General features: G+C 52.1%; 1 protein-coding gene across 1 annotated transcript in view; it reads left to right on the plus strand.

The window, feature by feature from the left end:
- The first annotated feature begins 4862 nt into the window (after positions 1-4862).
- Positions 4863-20369, plus strand: part of MN1 (MN1 proto-oncogene, transcriptional regulator) — a 34218-nt gene continuing 18711 nt past the window's right edge. The window contains exon 1 of the mRNA XM_063172805.1: positions 4863-8354. Coding sequence (XP_063028875.1) covers positions 4925-8354 — 3430 coding nt within the window. The 5' untranslated portion in view covers positions 4863-4924. The remainder of the gene's footprint in view (positions 8355-20369) is intronic.

A 20369-nucleotide genomic window follows, 5' to 3' on the forward strand; every position in this document is an offset into this window, starting at 1 on the left:
ATATATAGATAGATATAAAATAATTTATTTTTAAAATATCCCCTTCCCAATACCTGATCCTACATGTGTATTTTAGGGATGGGAATTTGAAGGGGAAAAATAAAAGCCCAAGCAGTGGACTGTGCTATGGACAGGAAAAATTGCTTTAGGATTTCCTATGTTTTTACTAATGTACACTCTCAGTGTTGTATGATTTTAGCACTATCCTGTTTTTCGGTCATCCAAATTATATGTTCAATCAAAACATATTTTTGGTGTTCATTATATGTACACCAAAGTACCGCATGTGCTGCAAAAGTTTTCACCAAAATGGGATAAAGGGCACGCAATATATTAAATTGGCAAAAATAAAAGTGTTTGCAGCAATGGAAAACTCTACTGATATTGTGAAAATATCATGATCCACCTGAGGAACCTGTAAATCCAAACAGGAAAGATACACAGCTTAATGCTGCAGCCGTGTAAAGGAACGAAAACCAATTGAACCAACCTTGCAGGAGAACCAAACAGGAAAATCCCTGTGAAGGGCTAAGTTCTAAAATTGCTGTCTACCCCTATGGAAAATGACTGAGGTGGTTTTAGTCCCTTAACTCTGTTTATTCAGCTATGCATTTTTAAAAATGGGAAGCGGTAAAGTGTCTGAAGGGATTTGGTTCAGTCTTTTCAGAAACCGCATTGTTGGTAAAACTAAGCATGAAATTTTTACACCGGCAAGGTGAACTTCCCAGAAACTGAATGCAAATCAGGTTTTGCAGATGAAATTGTCTTTAATCTCAATTACAAACCGTGTCACCTCCAGACACTCGAGCAGGGAAGGACAAGGAGTGGCAGAGGTGGGATCACTGGGAGTGCCTACATGTCTCTTTTTAGCTGATGCCCCTCAGCTCAGCAGTGTGACTGTGCTGGCAGCAAATCCCTGTGAGGCACCATGTGCAGGGCAGCTCTGCCTGCTCTGGGCACAGCTGGGCCTTGGGACCTGTCCAGAACAGAGCCCTTCCATACCCAAAACCCTTCTGTTCTCAGGAGCTCGGGCAGATGCACACAGACAGACAGACAGACACATCCCCCATGGAGTGATGCCCTCCCTCGGGAGCCGGATCTGCACTCCCTGCACTCACAAGCTTATGTAATCATTTCCCACATTTGCCTCCTGCATCCATCCCACCAGCACTTTCGCTGTAGTTTGAGAGACAGGAGATACAGTAGTTTCCCTAAACTGTTCCAGGCAGAAATGCTGAAAACTTCCCTGAAAATGTCAGCGGCCAGATTTGGAGACCTGTCCTTCAAAATATTACAATTCCTTTCACGGAATATCCCTGCTAGGAAGGGAAATCCCTGCCAGGAGAAACCCATTCAGCTCTTTTGTGAGGTGGCTGTTGGGAGCCTCAGCTCCAGGGACTGAGCCCATCACGGGCTGTGTGACAGGGGCAGGCGTTGGTGGCAGCACAGGGGACAAGGGAGTGGCTGCAAATGAAGTACCTGGAGCTGCACTAAAGACAGGACACCTTTGGAGAGCTGGGAGTGCAAACTCCACAGAGAAATGAGCTTGGGTTGGTTCCCTCCGTGTCAGGGTTTAAGAGGCTCTTGCTAAGGGCTGGCTGAGCTAAAGTGTCTTGAGCATATGGGCTTATTTTGTGCAGTTTCTGTGGTGGTTTCTTCGTTAGATTTTCAGTGGTAATGAGCCCACACAGTAGATTGCTGGAGGGAGAAAAAATCATTCTGAATAGGTTTGCTGAATAATTATGAACTGAGCTGAACTCTTACATTTGCTTACTAATTGTATGGTCCGTGATGTTTTATGTATGATGCATTCATTTTGTTAAAAAGGAATTTTTTTCTTTTTTTTTTTGCTGAGCAGCAACTTTTCTAAGTGCAAGTTAAACTGCCACAGTGGAAAGAGCTGGATTTAAGTCTGATGAATTGATGTTGTTTGAATTATTTTTTTAAACATCAGTCCCACTATTTGGTTTTCAGAGCTTGCAATATGAAACCCAAAATTGTGCTATTGTCTGGAGAGTTGAAATAAATGAATCCCCTCAACTTTGGATTTGGCAGGCACAATTACTATTGTTAATTTAGAAAATAATCCCCAGCAGCTACAACTATTTAAATAATGCCTTTCCTTGCTTCCCCCAAGATGACCAAAACCCCAAGAATGAAAGTAAAAATATGTTTTATAAAATACACTTTTCATTGCTTGGTCTAATTGAGAGAGGGTTCCTTCTCCTTGGCTGGGAACTGTGGCTCTTTGTGACACGGGTGACCTGACCCCAGCCCAGGGCCACGCTGCCACCAGTGCTCCTAGTTCTGCGCTGGACCCCAGGAGCTGTGGGGCAGGTTGGCAGCCCCAGAGCACATCTCAGGTTAGAAATGGGCTGAGCCACCTTCCCACATGCACACCACGGCTGTCGCAGCTGCTGTCCGACCTTGCCATTCCAAGCAGTTTTTACTGTCAGAATGCTTCGGCCGAGATTATTTCCATGTTTGCCATTGTCCAGCTATAGACACCATGTGGCTCCCACCAAGGTCCACAGAAGGAGCGGTGCTGGGCGAGCTGGGCCAAGCCATGGCTGGGGATGGGATTTCAGCGAGATTGACTCCCCCAGCGAGGCTGGGGCGGCTCTGGAGGGAGCGGGGCCGAGCCGCGGATGCAGCGCACGGACCCGCGGTGCGGATGCAGCCCCGGGGCCGATGTCGCCGCTGGGTTAAGGCTGTTCCGTACCCACGGCGAGGAGAGGCTCGGCAGGGAGCGGCGGCATCGCGGGGCGGTGGGCTGGCGGCCCTGGGCCCCCAGAAACGCGGCAGGACGGGCCGGGGAAGGGAGAGGCGGCGACGCCGCTGCCCCAGGACGAATCCGGGCAGCCGCTCCCGGCGACTCCGCCCGACAAACCCCGCACCCGACCCTGCCCTGCCGCGGCCAGGAATGCTCGCGGGTCCCGGCCCGCCCCGTCCGGCCCCACTGCTCGCCGCCGGGGCGGAACGGGGTCACGGACGGTGAGCCGGAGCGGGGGCTCTACGACCGCCGTCGGGGCGAAAGGGGGACGCGGGCACGAACCGGGGCACAGAGCGGGACCTCTCTGCCCGGCCGGGACACGGAGCGGGGCACAGAGCGGGGCCTCTCCGCTGGGCAGGGACACGGAGCGGGGCACAGAGCGGGGCCTCTCCGCTGGGCAGGGACACAGAGCAGGGCACAGAGCGGGGCCTCTCCGCCCGGCGGGGGCACAGAGCGGGGCCTCTCCGCTGGGCAGGGACACGGAGCAGGGCACGGAGCGGAGCCTCTCCGCCCGGCGGGGGCACAGAGCGGGGCTCTCGGCCCGGCGGGGGCACGGAGCGGGGCTCTCGGCCCGGCGGGGGCACAGAGCGGGGCTCTCGGCCCGGCGGGGGTGCGGCGAGGCCCGGACGGGCGCCAGGGGGCGCTGTGCCCGTTCGGAAGAGCCGCTCCGACGGCGCGCACGCAGGCGCAGAGGGAGAGCGACGGCGGCGGCGCTGGGGGAGCCCCGGGCGCGGGGCCGCCTCTGACACGGAGCGGAGCCGGGGTGCGGGGCCCGGCCGGTCCGGACTGCTGACCATATGCAGGGACGCGGTGCAGGGGCTGGCGGCCTCGTCTCTCCCTCAGTCCCTCCCTCCGTTGCCGCCGTTCCCGTAGCGAGGAGCGAGACATCCCCTTGGTTCCTTTGTGCCGCGGTCGCGCCGCGCGTGCTGCGTTTTCCACCCCGGTGCCCGCCCCGCAGCTCGAGCCCCGCGCCCCCCTCTTCCCCCCCTTGTCACTTCGCTAAGTAATAATTTCCACGTCCAATTCCATTTCTTCGCCAGTTCTGAAATCTCCAGGCCATCAGCAAGGAGGATAGTTCACATGAAAACTAATTACACAAAATCAATATTTAATCACAGCGCAGCATCCTGATCCTGCAGAAAAAAATCCCGTTAAAACTCTCCTGCCATATACAAACAGTCTTCAGCCGCTTATTTATAGATCTCATTTTTTTTCGGTGGGAGCAATATTCATTACTATTTCTTTAAACTATCGACATGTGCATCCGCGAGCACCTGAAGCACCGTGTCCCGCCGGCGATCTGTGGGCCCCCTTGGCCTGATGGGTGTTTGTCCCTCCGGGGGAACGGGGTTATGACTCCCCCCGCTGCCGCCACGCCCGCTCCCCGCGAGGCTCCGTGCGGTGCCCGGCTCGGGGCGGGCCGGCGGGGCTGCTCCTGCTCCCCCGTGCTCGGGGCTGCCGGGCGGCTTTCGCCCCGGCAAGCAGTGGCTCCCCACACCCGCTACTTGGTGCCGGCTCCAGTGCCCCCCGCCCCGTTTCAGGACCCCGCTCCGGGACCCCACGGTACCGCGCACCTCCCGGTCCGCCCGCGCTCCGTGCGCCGCGGGAGCAGCAGCGGCGCCGCCGGGCACGGGGGGCGGTGCGGGGCGCGGTGCGGGCGGGGCACGGGGCCGGCGGCGGAGCCACCTTAACGGCAGCCCCGCCCCGGACCGCGGCGCTCATTGGCGCAGCCCCGATGGCTGAAATTCATCGCTGAAATGCAAAACTTGTTGCTGCTCCGCCAGCGCTGGGTGAGAGCGCGGCAGCGCGCGGGGAGCGCGGCGCAGCCCTCGCAGCGCCCGCCCGGCCCCGCGCCCCGGCCCCGCCGCCGCCGGAGCGCTGCGAGCCGCGGGAGCGCACGGCCGGCCGGCGATGCGGCGCGCAGCTCCCGGGCGCCGGAGCCTGTGAGCGGCGGCGCGCCGCCCCGTCGGCTCTCGGGCAGCAGCGAGCGGCGAGCGGCGGGGTGAGCGCGGGCGAGCGGCCGGTGCCGGCGGCGCGGCAGGATGTGAGCGGGGGCGGCCGAGTGGCGCGGAGCGGAGCAGCGGGGAGCGGCGGGCAGCGGGACGGCGGAGCGGCGCGGAGCAGCCATGCCCTGCTGAGGAGCCGCGCAGGATGTTCGGGCTGGAGCAGTTCGAGCCGCAGAACAGCGGCCGGAGCGGCGGGCAGGCGGAGCGGGGCTTCGGCCAGCCCGGACTGAGCATGAGCGCGCACTTCAAGGCGCCGGCCTTCCCCGGCGGCGGCCCGGCACCGGCGGACCCGGCCCTGGGAGCGCTGGGCGAGCCGCCCCTCCTGGGCATGAACATGAGCCTGGCCGGGGACGGCTACGGCTTCCCGGGCCGCGGCCCCGGCGAGCTGCACGGCGGCGGCATGCAGCCGCCCGTGCACGGTTTCTTCGGCGGACAGCAGCCGCACGGCGGCCCCGGCGGCGCCCCCCACCCGCACCAGCACCCCCCGCACTTCGGCGGCGGCTTCGGGCCCGACCCCGGCGCCTCCTGCGTGCACGGCGGGCGCCTTCTGGGCTACAGCGGTGCGCTGGGCGGGCAGACGGCGTTCGCCGACGGCTACGAGCACATGGCCGAGGGCCAGAGCGGCGAGGGCTTCGGGCAGCAGCGCCCCGGGACCTTGCCCGATTTCCAGCACCACGGCGCCGGCGCCGCCAGCCACGCCGTGCCGGCGCCCTGCCTGCCCCTCGACCAGTCCCCCAACCGCGCTGCCTCCTTCCACGGGCTGCCGGCGGCCGGCTCCTCCGAGCCCCACGGCCTGGAGCCGCGGCGGCTGCCGGCGCAGGGCGGCGTGGACTCGCTGGAATACAATTACCCTGGCGACGGCCCTGCCAGCCACTTCGAGCTGCCCGTCTTCTCCCCGTCGGAGCCGGAGGGGCAGCTGCCGCACTACGGCGGCGGGCGGCAGGTGCCGGCGGGCGGCAGCTTCGCGGGGGCGCCCGCCCTGCCCCGGGCTCCGGGCATGGCCGTGGCCAAGGCGCACCCGCCGCAGCAGCACGGCGTCTTCTTCGAGCGCTTCGGGGGGGCGCGGAAGATGTCGGCCAGTCTGGAGCCGGGGGCCAACGCCAGGCACCCGCTGATGCAGCAGCAGCAGCCGCCACCACCACCGCAAGCACCGCAGCAGCCGCCGGGCTTGCTGGCCAGACAGAACTCCTGCCCGCCAGCCATCCCTAGGCAACAGCAAACAGAAGCCAACGCTCCCAACTCCAACCTGCAGGACAATGGGCCCATAATGCAGAACCAGCATGCACAGTTTGAATACCCTATTCACAGACTGGAGAACAGGAATATGCATCCCTACACCGACCCCGTGTTTAATATGCAGCACCCTCCTCCGCAACAGCCACCAAATCAAAGACTGCAGCACTTCGATGCCCCCTACGTGAGCGTCGCCAAGAGGCCGCGGTTTGACTTCCCCAACACTCCTGGCGTCGAGCGCTGTGCCTCCTGGGGCGGCGGCATGCACGGCCCGGCCATGGAGAGTCACCTTTCCCCGACGGCCTACCCTGGCCTGCCGGGCGAGTTCACCCCGCCGGCACCTGAGGCCTTTGGGGGCCCGTTGCCACACGGCGGTCCTGAGCACCCGGCACTGGCGCAGCGCCAGAACGCGGCCCTGGTGATGAAGCAGATGGCCTCGCGAAGCCAGCAGCGCCTGCGGCCGCCCAGTCTGCAGCAGCTGGGGCACCATGGTGAGGTGGGCGCACCCGGCAGCCTGCCCCCGCCAGCCTTCGAGCGGGAGGCTGGTGGCGGCCGCAGCTTCGATGCGCCGGCGCCGCACCTGGCCCCCGACAGCGCCTGGTTCGCAGGGCCACCGCCGCCCGGGGAGCTGCTGCCGAGGCGCTTGGCAGCGCCCGGGCTACCGGCCGAGGCAGCCCCCCACGAGCTGGGCCTGCAGCCGGGCGGCCCTGCCGTGCTCTTCCGGCCGGGTGCCAGTGGGCTGGGGCTGCAGGAGCCCTTGCGGATGGCAGGCGAGGGGCCGGCGCAGGCCCTGCCGTCGCCCGGCGTCCACCCGCCCTTCACACCCACAATGGGTGGCCTCTCGCAGCTGCAGTCACCAGGCAGCGGTGTGGCACTGCCCAGTGCCCCTGCCGAGCGCCGTGGCCCCGCCGACTTCGCCGCTCAGCCTGGCTTCCCCTTTGGCGCGGCAGCGCGGCAGCCGGCGGCCCACGGGGCTGCACCTGCCCTGAGCGCCTCGCCAGGTGCCTACCCACCGCCCCCGCCCGAGTTTCCCCCGCCACCCCCACCGCGGCCCGCTGCCAGCAAGCTGGGTGCCCTCTCGCTGGGCTCCTTCAGCAAGGCGGCCAGCAAGGACAATGTCTTCGGGCAGAGCTGCCTGGCTGCCCTCTCCACTGCCTGCCAAAACATGATCGCGAGTCTGGGCGCTCCCAATCTCAACGTCACCTTCAACAAGAAGAGCCCGGCCGAGGCCAAGCGCAAGCTCAGCCAGGCCGAGCCTGACCCGCCACCTGCTGCCCCGGACTACTTCCCAGCGGGGCCGCCAGTAGGTGGGGGTGGCACGGGCAAAGCAGCGGGCGCTGCCCCGCTGCTGCCTGCGGAGAGCAGCCTCTCGCCCGGCTACGCGCTGGAGCCGGTGCCCGGTGGCGAGGGGAAGGCGGGTGGCGGGCGGGGTCGGGGTCGCCGGAAACGGGACAGTGGGCACGTCAGCCCCGGCACGTTTTTTGAGAAGTTCTCAGCTGCCGAGGGCGGGGGAGCCGGTGTCAGCCCAGGGCAGCCGGCAGTGCCGGTGGCGGCGGGGGCCCCGCCGGGGGCTGCGGGCGCTGAGCGCGGCGGAGGCACCCCTCATGACAAGCCCCTGACCTCCCCGTCCTGGGGCAAGGGCAGCGAACTGTTGCTGGCGGAGCAGCCCGACCTGATGTCCTCCCTGGACAGCGGCATCCAGAGCGTGACCAAGTCGGACGGCAGCTCCCCGCACGTGGACTTTCCCGACGAGGTCAGCACCAGCTACGGCAACGAGGACGAGGTGTCCTCCAGCTCCGACAACGCCACCTCCAAGCCCACCCGTAGCCCGCTGCTGGGTGGCTCGCCCAAGCTGCCCCGTGGGGAGCACGCACTTCTCAACGGACAGAAGCCCCTGGCCCTTGGCCTTCTCAGTACATCTACCTCGACCCCCGACAGCTATGGGCTCAGCACCACGGCGGGCGCTCACCCTGGCACGCCAAGCATGGAGCAGGTGCGGACCCCCACGAGCACCTCGGCCCAGGATGAGATCCACCCCCTGGAGATCCTGCAGGCACAGATCCAGCTCCAGCGGCAGCAGTTCAGCATCTCGGAAGACCAGCCCTTGGGGTTGAAGAGCAAGAAGGGGGAGTGTGCGGGGCAGAATGGGGACAGTGACCTGGGCAGCTGCTGCTCGGAGGGTGTCAAGGGCACCATGAGCACCATCGACCTGGACTCCCTGATGGCAGAGCACAACTCCACCTGGTACCTGCCTGGAGAGAAGGCCCTGATGGAGGGGCAGGAGGAGGACAAGCCCATGGCGCCCTGGGAGAAGCCCAAGCCCCCGAACCCCAGCAAAGAAGGTATCAGATGTCCCACAGGGGTGCTGGCACAGGGGTAGGGGTGGTTGTGGGCTGCTCGGGGAAGGGGACGTGGTGAGGCTGCAGCTCTGGTACTCTGGGCATACACATCCCAGGCTGGAGCTGCAGGATGCTGGGATGCTTGGTGGATCTAATGGGGGGGGCAGTGTCAGGGACAAAGTGCCTGCTGCCTGACTGGCCCAGGTGACAACTGCCCCGTGGCATCGCTGCTGCCATCCCTGTCCCCATCATGCCTCCTAGAGCACAGGCAGGTGGGAGTGCTGAGCAGAGGGGCTCCCAGTGAGCCTCACCTGAGCTCCTGGGCCTGGGATGCTGCAGAAAGGAACTGCAGCCTGAGGTTCTGAGGAGGGGGCTCCTGCAGGGTCCCACCAGGCATGGGGTGCTGAGGAGGGGGCTCCCACAGAACCTGGTGCCAGCTTAACCTTCCAGCCACTTTCCCAAAACTGTGACTGAGGTTTTCCCTAACCACAAAAACATGAATTTGGTGGTAGTTCTGCCCCTTCAGGTCCAGGTGCCCCCTGCTTGCATTTGGAGCCCACAGCAGTGTGATACTGAACTGAATGGCTTGTAACAAATTATTTTTGATTTAACTGAAAGGCAGTTTAAAATAAGGCTCTGGGTCTGTTAGTGTAAAACTTGCTTAGTTGACAGATGTTTAATTTTGGCATTAATTGTCATTTTTGATCCTTCCTTGTGTCCAGAGGGCATCATAATTCCCCAGGCTTAGGAAAAAATATTTTAATGGAAAACCCTCTATTATAAAAGCTGTTTAAGATAAGGATGATTATAGATTCAATTTCTTTCTATTTTATCTTATCAAATCCCTATTTTGCAACGTGTCTAGCTGTGTGTGTGATGGTTACAATGGGTGCACATGCTGTACCTGCTATCTGAGGGCAGGCGGGTGGGTTTTGGAGTGCTAGAAATACATATGTGCAGTTTACACAATATAAACTCGTTATTTGTGTCTAGGAAGGGTGATATTTTGGTACTGCAGTGTAGTTTGAAATTGTTTTCATTATCTCTGGTGGTAGAAACTGACTTTTTGCACCCCTCCACGTTTGGTAATTTTGCTAAGAAAGTTGTTGGTGAAATTACAAGGGAGCTGGTTAGGAAACTAGGCTGTTTCCTAACCTGGTTCTGGTTGGCTTTGCAGCTTTGGCTTTCTGAAGCGTGAATCCTAGCCCCCACGGTTTGTCTCTTTGTTCATGTTTAATGCCCAGCGCAGGAGACTCTCATTTCGAGCAGAGTGTTTAGCATGCACGGCAGACCCGAGGAAGCCCATCAGCATTCTCCATGCTTCACCCAGGCAAGGACATAAATTGGTTTGTTTGGGGCCCTTCTTTTCCATTTTTAAATGGAGTTGCACACAGCATCCTTCCTGGCCCCTTCTCTTTTATTGTTTCTTGTACACAACATCTAGATCTGACTGGATCAATAGCTAGTTAGCACAAATCACAGTTCCTGTTACTTCTGCCTTGGCAGGCTCAAGCACATCCATACGTTCTCTCACACCACACGCACCCCGTTACGTGTGCACTGTCACACACACACACATACATACATCTCACACCGTGCTGTGTTTAGAAATAGATTTTGAAATAATAACTTCTATAGATCTTCACTTCCTGGATGGAAAAACAGAAATCCTGAGCAGTGATTTAAAAGAAATCCTGAGCAGCTATTTAATTCTGAACAGCACATTTATTAAAAGTGTAATTTGGTTAAAAATGATCTATATTTTGTGTGTGTGTGTGTCATATGGAGCGATGCTTCTGCAGCGTCTTTTAACAGCACTCCTCCAGTCACTTTGATCACAGCTATTCTTAGTAACAGCTAGTGAAAGAAGTAATTGCTTTCTGGTCGCGATAACCACAATGTTGGTGTTAAAACAGTTCATCACTTGGAAGGAAAACCATTTAATCAGTGTTCCTATATAAGGATATGTTTTAGTATTTCAGAGGCTTAACATAAAATAGCAAACCAGTTCCACAACAATGCAGAGGCGCTCGGGTTGGTTCATGCTTTAGTCACTTGAGGGATTTGAATGGGCTGGTTCCTCGGATGAGGAAATTTATACAGACTCACAGAGAATTTACTTTAACTGTTGTTAGAGATGATAAAGATACGATGGGTGAGACAAAACAGGCTGTTCACCTCGGTCAGTAGAAATAATTAAACTTAACATTGCCATGCCCCTGAGTATGTGAAACTGTGTTTAAGAAAAGGCTTCCTTTAGTCATGGGCTGAGATTTAAAACCTTCTCTGTGGGCTGGGATTTGCACTGTGGTGTTTGTTCCAGCAGAAACCCAGTGTCCGGGTGGATGCGCAGGCTCCAGACAGCGCTCCTCCGAATTCAGGCAGCTCCTGGGCGTTCCGTGCTGGAAGGTGGGCACCGTTTTGGGGCTGGGGAGCGTTAGTGAGAGCAGCATTTGACCCAGGGTTCTCCCCAGTGCAGGCTTGTTGGGGCTTGTGATTTACACCTGCCGTGAGAGCGGTTGGGGATCTGTTCTCAATGTGGCGCTGCTGCGATTGGCGCCCGCGGCTCCTCAGGTGCGGGGAGGCGGACGAAGGGGAGGTGGGTGTTGGGGGCAGCTTCCCCTCCGTGCAGTGCTGGGCACTTTGTCCACTGCCTGCCGCTCTCCAGGAGCAGAGGGTCCGACTTCAGTGCTGGCCATGAAGGAGAGATCAGGCTCCCCAAAACACAGCAGGATCAGGAACTTCTCAAATACTCTGTTAGTGCGCAGGTTATGGGGGAAACGACTTGAGTTGTTTTAATGGCTGCTCAGATTCCTCGGAGCTCACCTTTTTTCCAATAATGGCATTGAAATGATTTGCTGGTCTCTGGCAGTTGTGTGAGCTGTGGGTCTGGGGGTTCCTGGGAGCAGACCCCGGTGCTGTGAGGTGTGACACCTCCGGCGCTGGCCTGCCGCGAGCTCTGTGCGTGCGTTCGCGTTCCATTCCGGAATGTAGTGTTAGTAATGCTGCCTGGACATGGCTCTGCCCTCAAATGTGTTTTCTTTAAGTTTTCTCTGATGCATCATTTCTTGTACCAACATGTTTTATGTGAGGTAGCTGGTAGGTTTTGGGTTTTTTCCCCCTGAAAATGCTTTCTAGAATTTCGTGTTTTCCTCTGCCTAGCAGCTTGAGCTGGGAGTGAGGGATAAATAACACCGAGTCTAGAGGGGTCGTCTTGACTTCCAACACCACAGCTGTAGCTGACAAAGAACAACCAGTTCAAATTCACTTAAAAATTCGGGGTCAGTTTAATGGGGTTTTGCTTTTCCTGGTTTGACTGAACCAGAACAATTTCCTCTTCAATGAAATGTGTATTAGTATTCTTTAGAAACCCACTAATTAATTGCTGGTGCGGTTTTGCTTTTTAGTTTTAATTGAAATTTTGAAAGTCCCACACTGCAAGTGTCAGGTGAAGACATCAGTATGTACCTAGAACTGTGCAGGTGGAAAGGATGGGAGTGTGTTTTGCTGCTCTGTGGCTGTTGGGCTCGTCAGTCTGGGCTGACGGGCACGTGCCATGCGGCACCGTTAGCCTTCATCTCTGAGTTTTTGTTCATATTTCATTGTTACACCGAACCTGTCACTGGAATGAGCCCATAGGCCAGCCCTCTTGCTGGAGCAGTGTGTAACATCTGTGAATTACTCGAAATACATTAACAAAGGTCAAATTTGGTCCAGATGCGGCCGGGAGCCTTTGTTTTCTTTCCCTTTCCAGTGCATTCTGCTGCCTGCTTTATTTTAAATACTGCTTAGTTCTTTTAGAGGCTTTACCAAGGGACTGTGTTTGTTTACGGGGACTGAGCTAGTCAGACCTCTGGTGAGGTTTTTCAGGCGCTGAACCCTCACTGCAAGCGCTGTGCTGTGAGCGGCTGTGTTGGAGTGAGCGCTGTGGAAGCGAGTTCAGCAGCAAAGCTCAGCGCCTTTTCCAGCGAGGGGGCTGTGATTCCCGATGCTGCTTTGTCTCACTGGGCTGCTGAAACTTAGACAATTTTAACAATTTAGTGAAAAAAAGAAGCTATTGCTTTTGTCTTGAAGTTACACAATAAACTCCACATATATCAAATCTACATCTTTATTGAATCATCTGGATCAGCAATCAGAGTGACGAGGGAAGAACGCTCCTGCTGCTTATCCTGGGAGAGAGTTTGGTGTGCATTAGATTTGGATTTAATATGATGCTTTAAACTTTTCTAACCTGTTAAAAAATATAATTGGAAGGGTTGCCCCTGCTTGGCCTCATGTGGATGATAGAAATTCTCCATTGCTTACCTTGACTGACTATAATTTTTAATACTTTTTACTAGAAAATGGTTCTGTTTAGAAATATTTTCCTTTGTTTTATAAACATTATGTAGCAGTGTGCTTGTCGACCTTTATGGTATATATTAGAAAGAGAAAGGGACAGAATTTTCAGTAGTATTTCCTCTTGCTGTAACATACTAAAATATTTAGTGCAGGAAATGTGTAAATTTATTGGCATTTCAGTAACAACTGTGGCCAGTGTTTGCCTTTGCATCCACCGTCTGTCTGGCTGTTAATTTCTGGTGTCTAGATTTACCTGTTCTCATTTCAGTGGATAATGTAACTGTGTTTGAATGAATGCAGATTCCCTATCTGGTTTTTATCCTGGTGCTTCCTTGCCCCAAAGTGTTATTTTCTGATGCCCACTCAGTTGCAAGGCGAATTTTAATGGGATTGTTTTGCACACACTTGGTGTGAGGATCTGCATGAGACCGACTTTGAGGGAAATGTTTCTTGAAATTGGTGTGTGAATGTGCTTCAGATATTTATGTATGATGTAAAAGGAAATGAATTAGACTTAGTATTTATATATGAGCTTGGATGACAGCATAGATTTATTTTGATCTGTGATGTATTACACCCAGTCTCCTCTTACTTTTTATGGTACAATACCTGTTTTTTTACCAATCACCTAGTGGAATGCTCAACCATAGAACTGCAAATAATATTTTGATAAAAAGTGTTATTAATTAGCAATGTCTATAGATACAATTTGTTGTTACTTATGTAGAACAAAGAATAAGGCATCAAACAAAAGTCTAACCTGAAACTAAATAGGCTGCTTTTATTTGAACCAGCTGACTCCCAGCCTCGGTAGTATTCTATACCAGGGAAAGGTTTTGGTACAGTAAAATGTCTTTATGTGGCCATATAAAATTTTAGTACTAGACAAATTACTGTACATTTTCAGTCAATGGTTTCTCGTGTATTTCTGTTAAATCTGAGTGTGAGGAGAGTCTCCTCAGAAAGTGCACAGCCAGTTCTAAAATGAATCTTCAGGTGGCCTAACGCGTATGCTTTGTTAACGCTAAATTTACCGAAATACCAGAAACCATTTCATGCCGTAATTTCTCAAGCACATTGAGAATACTGAAAGAGACCTGTCAAAGTGGAGGCAGAGGCTCATTCCCTGTTTTATCCCTGGCACAGAATAGGTTGTCCCTGTGTGTGTTTCGGGCTGGAGTGTGTTGGGTGCAGGCAGCGCGGGCGGTGGGCGTCAGGCGCCCGTGGAGCCGCCTCGCGCCGCGGCTCCGGCCGGCATCGCCTCCCTGCCCAGCTGGTGCAGCTTTTCCATTGAAAAATCTACACCCCTGAAAATAATGATCTTTGCACCTGTAAAGACATGGTTAAGGTTTGCTGGACAAGTTGTGTTATTTTTAAATATGAAGTAGTTTTGTTTTTTTGAGAGGCGTTTTTAAATGAGAGCCTCTGTTAGTGAGGGCTGTTCGGAACATGGCTGGCTGTGCACCACATCTTGGGTAAGGGACATGGGGAACCTTATGGAAATCAAATGGGTGAAGCTGTGGAATCACCCAGGAAATTCAAGGTCTGCCCTCACCTTTCTGGTCTTGGTTAGATTTCTCAGTTTTTAAAATGCGATTCCGAATTTTTGCTGTTCTGTAGATAGACCCAGTTTACACACAGTGATTAGATGACTGGCTTATATAAAAATACTGTGATTCTTTGTAGTTTGCTGCTTTTCCTTTGCCAGATGCTTTTGTGTTAGTGCAGTTAAAACATTCTGAGTTATTAGTGGCCTTTTAATACAAAGGATTTGGGGTTTTTTTTACAAATTTAAATATATTTTATGGATTATATACCAATGTTCCAAAGTCAAATATCTTCTAAATTTAAAGCTGAGAATTGAACAGCTGGAGGTCTAATCCATTAATTTTTACAAGCTGACTTTCTTAATACTTCAAAGAGAACATCTTAGATGATACTGCTTTACTGTTACCCTCTTCAGCACCCCTTCTTCTCCTCTCCCTGCCAGTGCCCTCTTCTCTAAGGCTTCATGTTCTGCTCATCTCCTGGCAAATGACAAAAGCATCTGGATGGGCTGAATGCATTTTCCTTAGTTGATGTAAGAAGTTTTAAGACTCGTTGGTCTAGAAATGTGCCTTAGTGTTGCATTTGCTATCCACACTAGTGCAAAAATACGTGGTCACCACTGTTCTGTGTTTCTTTCCTGTACTTGGGTTATTTTTTGTAGCAGCACGGGCATTGCCATGGGAGTATTTTACCTCTGTGCTTGTGCCCTTTTGGGATGCTTGACTCACACGTAGGGCTCATCCCTCTCTGTAGGAGTGGGTCTGATCCATTTGGAAGTAACACTTTCCCAAGTTTTGCCTTGCCCGCTGCCGGTGCCGCTCCCTGGGATGCACACATGCACATCCATCAGGGGCAGCTCCCGAGCAGGAGCTGAGTCCTGGCTGCAGGCTGAGGTGCTGCCCAGACCCTGCAGAGGGGCACTTTGTGTCTGTTTGTTTTCAATTCCAGCAAATCTGTTTGTGTCTGTTCAGTGTTTTAACGTAACACCACCGAGCGTGACGCTGGGCGGTCTACATTTTTTTATTAGCTTTTAACATTTGTCAAAAAAAAGCTTTTTTTGGTTTGGTAAGCAGAAATCTGGTTATGTTTAAGTGCTGCTTTGATAGATTTTTTTACATTGAAATAACTGCAGTTTATTTGAGTTTAAACACGGACAACACGTGTGGGAGCTCGAAGGGCTCTGCTAGCTGTGACTGTGAGCGATGGGAGAGACGTGCCACAGTCCTGCTCCTGCGGCCACTTTGTGTGAACTTTGGGATATTTATCTTTTTTTATCCCCCTCTGTGTTTGGAGCATTTAAAATACAAAAGGAAGAACTTTTTTTTTTTTCCTTTTAACCCTCCTACCTTCAGTTCTGACTGCTGGGCCTTTAGGACTTGATCCCCTTGATCCCAGCAAAGCCTGTGATTGGTCAGTAGTTGGAAGACAGCAGGGTTTTTTGGTGGTAAAATATATGTTTTCAGAGTTAAGTCTGCATTTAATTAATTTTGTGAATTAGTATTCACAAAATACTCGAAAGCATTCTGTTGCTAATAGAAAGATCATCCTGAGGCTGGGGAAGCACAGTTAATTGAAAAAGCAGCCATTTGTAAAGTGAAGAAAAATTTTAAAACATTTCATACCCTAATTAAGAGTGTACTCCTGAGTTAAAATTGAGAATATTAATTTGCTGTGCGAAGCAAATACATTACGAAGTCCTGGAAAGAGTCATATCCTTCCTTCCTCCTTAATCCTCTCCCAGAATGCAGTTTCAGAAGAAAGGCATGACTTTTTTTCTTTTTTATAATATAGCCTGAAACCATTTTGCTAGAAAGATGTAAATTGATCTATTAACATAGGAAATGGAGGTTGGACTGGGGTTATTATTTGGTCAGAATTTTAGGATCTCTTTCCTAGAAAAATCTTCCACTTTTTTTTTTTTTTTTTTTTTTTTTTGGAGGGAGGGGTAGGTGGGTATAATATTCCTCCAAAATGGCATTTAAAAGCCTTTTGGTCTCAGGTGAGAGCAGTCAGAAGAGGCGGAGGATGCTGTGGCACAGCTGTGCATCACTGCAAGCAGTGCTGCTCCCTGGGGAATGGGGCTGAGCCTTCCCTCCCCTGCACTGTTGGAGGTGAGGCTGCGAGAGGGAACGGGCAGGGAGGGAATGTGTGCAGAGCTTTCCTGCTCCTCCTGGATGGCTCAGGCAGGGAGGGAATGTGTGCAGAGCTTTCCTGCTCCTCCTGGATGGCTCAGGCAGGGAGGGAATGTGTGCAGAGCTTTCCTGCTCCTCCTGGATGGCTCAGGCAGGGAGGCAATGTCTGTACAGTGTTCCTGCTCCTGCCTGGATGGCTTGGGCAGTCCAGGCATCGCCGTCGTACTGACCGACATTGGGGTCTGCGTGTGATTTAGAGCGCAGCAGAGTCCATATTCAGGTCCCACTTTAGGATTATTTTTTATTTAAGATCATATTTATTGCACCATAAATTGCCACGGTGCTTTAGAAACGTGGGAGATGTTCCCACTGCTAAAGATTTAGTGTCCAAATGAGATGAAAGAGGCGTTGTTGGGCTGGGCAGCTGCCGGTTCAGTGCTGGAACACGGGGTGGTGCCACCAGGGCTTGGGCAGAGGATGCACAGTGGAACTGGAGGGCACTAGGAAAGGCTGGCACACTGGTGCTGAATGCTGCTGGGTTGGGAAGTGTGTGTGAGCAGGGAATGAAGGGCTGAGAGCATCTCATCCCACCTGGTGATCTCATTTCTGAGTGGATTCCTTGTTTGGTGAGGATGGCGCGGCTGTACTGCCTTCTCCGGGGCAGCATTTCTCCTCTCGTGGAAAAAATAAACCCAAATTCCAGTTATGGCACTACTGATCTGTGTGTGAGTGAATTTCTAAGTAGGTTTGTCAGTCTTAGCAACAGGAGAAGAGATCTAAATGTTGGAGAAATAGTTTGGTGCAAGGTTTTCACCTCTTCCAGGTGCCTGGGGTTGGAAGCATCACCAAAGGAGGGCTTCTCCTCCCTGCTCCCCTGGGTGATGGGAGAGGAGCACCCAGACCTCAGCCTGAGCTGCCCAGTAGATCACAACCACCTGGTGTGACTTATTCCTGGAGTGGTACTGAGCTGATAATTAGAAAAAAGATGTCTCTTAGACCTGCCAGGCAGCCTGGTAACTGCATCTAATAATACTGATATTTTTTATCTGACTCAATTGTTTTAATTTTTACTGGTGCTAAATATTAGGCTGAAAAATGTTTTTTGCTTAGTCTGAAAAGTAACCCAAAATTTCAGACCAAATACAGTTTTAAGAGAAGATGATAATAAATGGGCCTATTGATTGTATTCTACAAAAGAAAAAAAGGAGTTCCCCAGTAATTGTAATAAAAGCTACCACAATCTATGAGACAATAATTCTGAAACCCTTTAAAAATAGTATTATTATTCAAAGTGCAAAGCAGCTGGTATTTTATGATAGAACAGATTTTATTGTTGCTGGATATAGGGTCAAACACTTGCAGCACATTTTTGATTTAAACAAACGAAAAACACAAATGCTTTTTTGAAGATAAAATCAGTAAGATTTATTTCTTTTTTTCCTGGATGCTATAGCTCCCTTCTCTACCTCTAAATATAGGCACATACTTTTCGTTTTGTGCTGGGAGAAACAACACACAGCCCAGCTCCCTGTGCTCTCCCTGCCATGCCATAGTTCTGGAGGCAGAGGAAAAAAAGGGCTGTCTCAAGTAAAATTCAAATCTCACATGAGCTGCTTTGAAAGAGGCAGATCACAAAAAAGGGAGAATGGCAAAACATTTCTTCATTCTGGATTATTATTGAAGTTTCATCCCATCATTTGCCAGTTCTTTGTGCTGTTGGCAGGGTGGGTGTGAGGATGATGGCTGGAAAATGTGCAGGGGAACAGGGGAAAGCTCAAGGGCAGCCCTGGTGATTTAGGTGAGCTTTGCTATTCAACTCCTTGCATCAAAGTTGTGTTGTGTGTTACATGACAAAGTGGTGTGTCCTGTAGATAAATCCAGTTCATGTTCTGTGTCGTGATGTTCCTTATTTTAGCTGAGGTGAGAATGGGAAAGGCAGAAGGGAATTTGCTGCTCCCAAGTGCCCCAGGGCAGGTGACCACGGTCCTGACTCTGCCAGGGCTCCTGTTCATCCTGTGGACCAACAAACACCACTTTGGAAATGTGAGGTTTTAACAACACAATGAAGTCTTACTCCACACAATTTTCCAGATCCTCTAGTGATTTGTGTAGTTTTCCTCGAGTGGCTGATGCCAATGGTGCTGCAGTGTTTCTCTTAAGGAAAAAGAACAGATAAAATATCTCTTTTTTGAGCCAGACACGTGTGAGCCTCAGAGCTGGGAACGTGCTTTGGGAGATTGTGATACAATTACATTTTATGTCTACCTATTAAGCATAATGAAGGGTTGGTTGCTGGCCTTAAATTTGGAAAGAGCTTACTGTAGAGCTTAAACCAGAAGTAGATTCCTGTAATTACTGCTTTGCCGTGCGGAGTGTGGTGAGGTAGAGGGAATAAAAACTGTTCATTGTCCAATTGTATTTCCATAACTGCTACACTTTAAAATGTCTGTTTTGAAAGATAAAATTTTTGTTATACTAATTTTCTGAAGTAAGCTAATAAAAGGCAATGCCAGGAAAAAAAAATAATAGAGGTGAAGAATGTCAAATGAACAATGCTTAGAAAACACGGAGCTTCAGCTTCTTCAGTGAGCCCTGCTGCGGTGCTTGAAAAGTCAGTGGCTTTGTTTGTTAAACACAGGGCCACTGTGCTGTTGTGGTTTAGATTCACTTGAATACAAGATCCTTGATGATGAAATGAAGAATTTTTAAAACTTTCAATTTTATGGTTGCTTTTCTTTGTGCTAGATTAGGCAAACGGGGTAAAACTCGGAGCAGTCAGTTCTGAATCTGCTTTTGCTTTTACTTGACGTTGTTCTTGCTGTGTGATGGCAGTATGTCAGGGAAACTTGGATCCCAGCATCAGCTGTTTGGAATTATTGTTTGGATTATATTCAGTTTCAAATGGTATAAAACTGTAGTGAGAAATGAGCATTTGTTTATGCTGATAAAATGAGTCTTTCATAGCATACACTTGTTTTGGTTGAACATACTAGTGCATGTTATAGCTCAGAATGTCCATTTTTTCAGAGGGATAACATGGCCCCATTCTGCTCTTTGTGTGCATTTGGGACTGGGAACTGCATCAAAGTGGAGGTGTTTCTGCTTCGAGTAAGGAAGAAGAGAGGGAATACCGAAACTCTTCTTGGCCCTTAGGAAAAAAAAAAACCCACCCCAAAACCACATCCTTTTTCCTCTCCCCTTCAAAAATTTGGCTTACATCCTTAAGAGAGAGGTTTTTTCCTTTTATTTTCCAACCATCCTTTAAGGTGTGCTCTTCTGGCCTTTCTCCAGTTTGTGGAGCTTCTCTTGGAATAAGTTTTAAGGAGTTGTATTTGACATCTTAGTGAAGGCTGCTTTCCACAGTGGTCTGGCTCAAATAGAAAACTGAAAAGTTCCCACTACTGAGCTGTAAAGGAATACTGGAAATGGGTTATGCTGAAAAAACCATTTAGATAAAAATGCAATTTTCCCTTCCACATACACTGCAAAGAATTAATAGCACATTCTTCTTAAATGGGTAGTTCTGTATTATATTTTCACCTTAATTAAATTCTTTCCAAAACAGGAGAGTTTCATTTAAAAATGTAGGGCAAAATTAATCTGTCTTTATCTGCAGTGCTTTAAAATATGGGATTGAGTTCCATGGGCTGGGCACTCCATGGAAAGCAGATGTTGGGTTCCAAGGTGGGTGTCCCATCTCAGGGTGTGCTGCTTACCCTGCTGTCACAGCTGGATTTGGGCTGTCACTGTGCTGTGCATGCCAGCTGTGCTTTCACAGCTCCGCTGCTTGGCCAGCAGCCACCACACAGTGGGGACATGAACGTGGCACTTAGCAGGGCATTTCTGCCAGAAATACCCAAAAAGGGAGAAGGGCCAAGCCCACTGTGGCCTTAACCTGTGCTGGTTCATTGTTGCACACCTGGGGCACAGGCGGTGAGCACAAGTGTGCCATGGCCTGGAACAGCATCAGCAAAAACACAGAGACAGTGTTTCA

This window comes from Melospiza melodia, chromosome 20 (genome assembly GCF_035770615.1).
Source record: "Melospiza melodia melodia isolate bMelMel2 chromosome 20, bMelMel2.pri, whole genome shotgun sequence".
Classification (NCBI taxonomy): Eukaryota; Metazoa; Chordata; class Aves; order Passeriformes; family Passerellidae; genus Melospiza; species Melospiza melodia.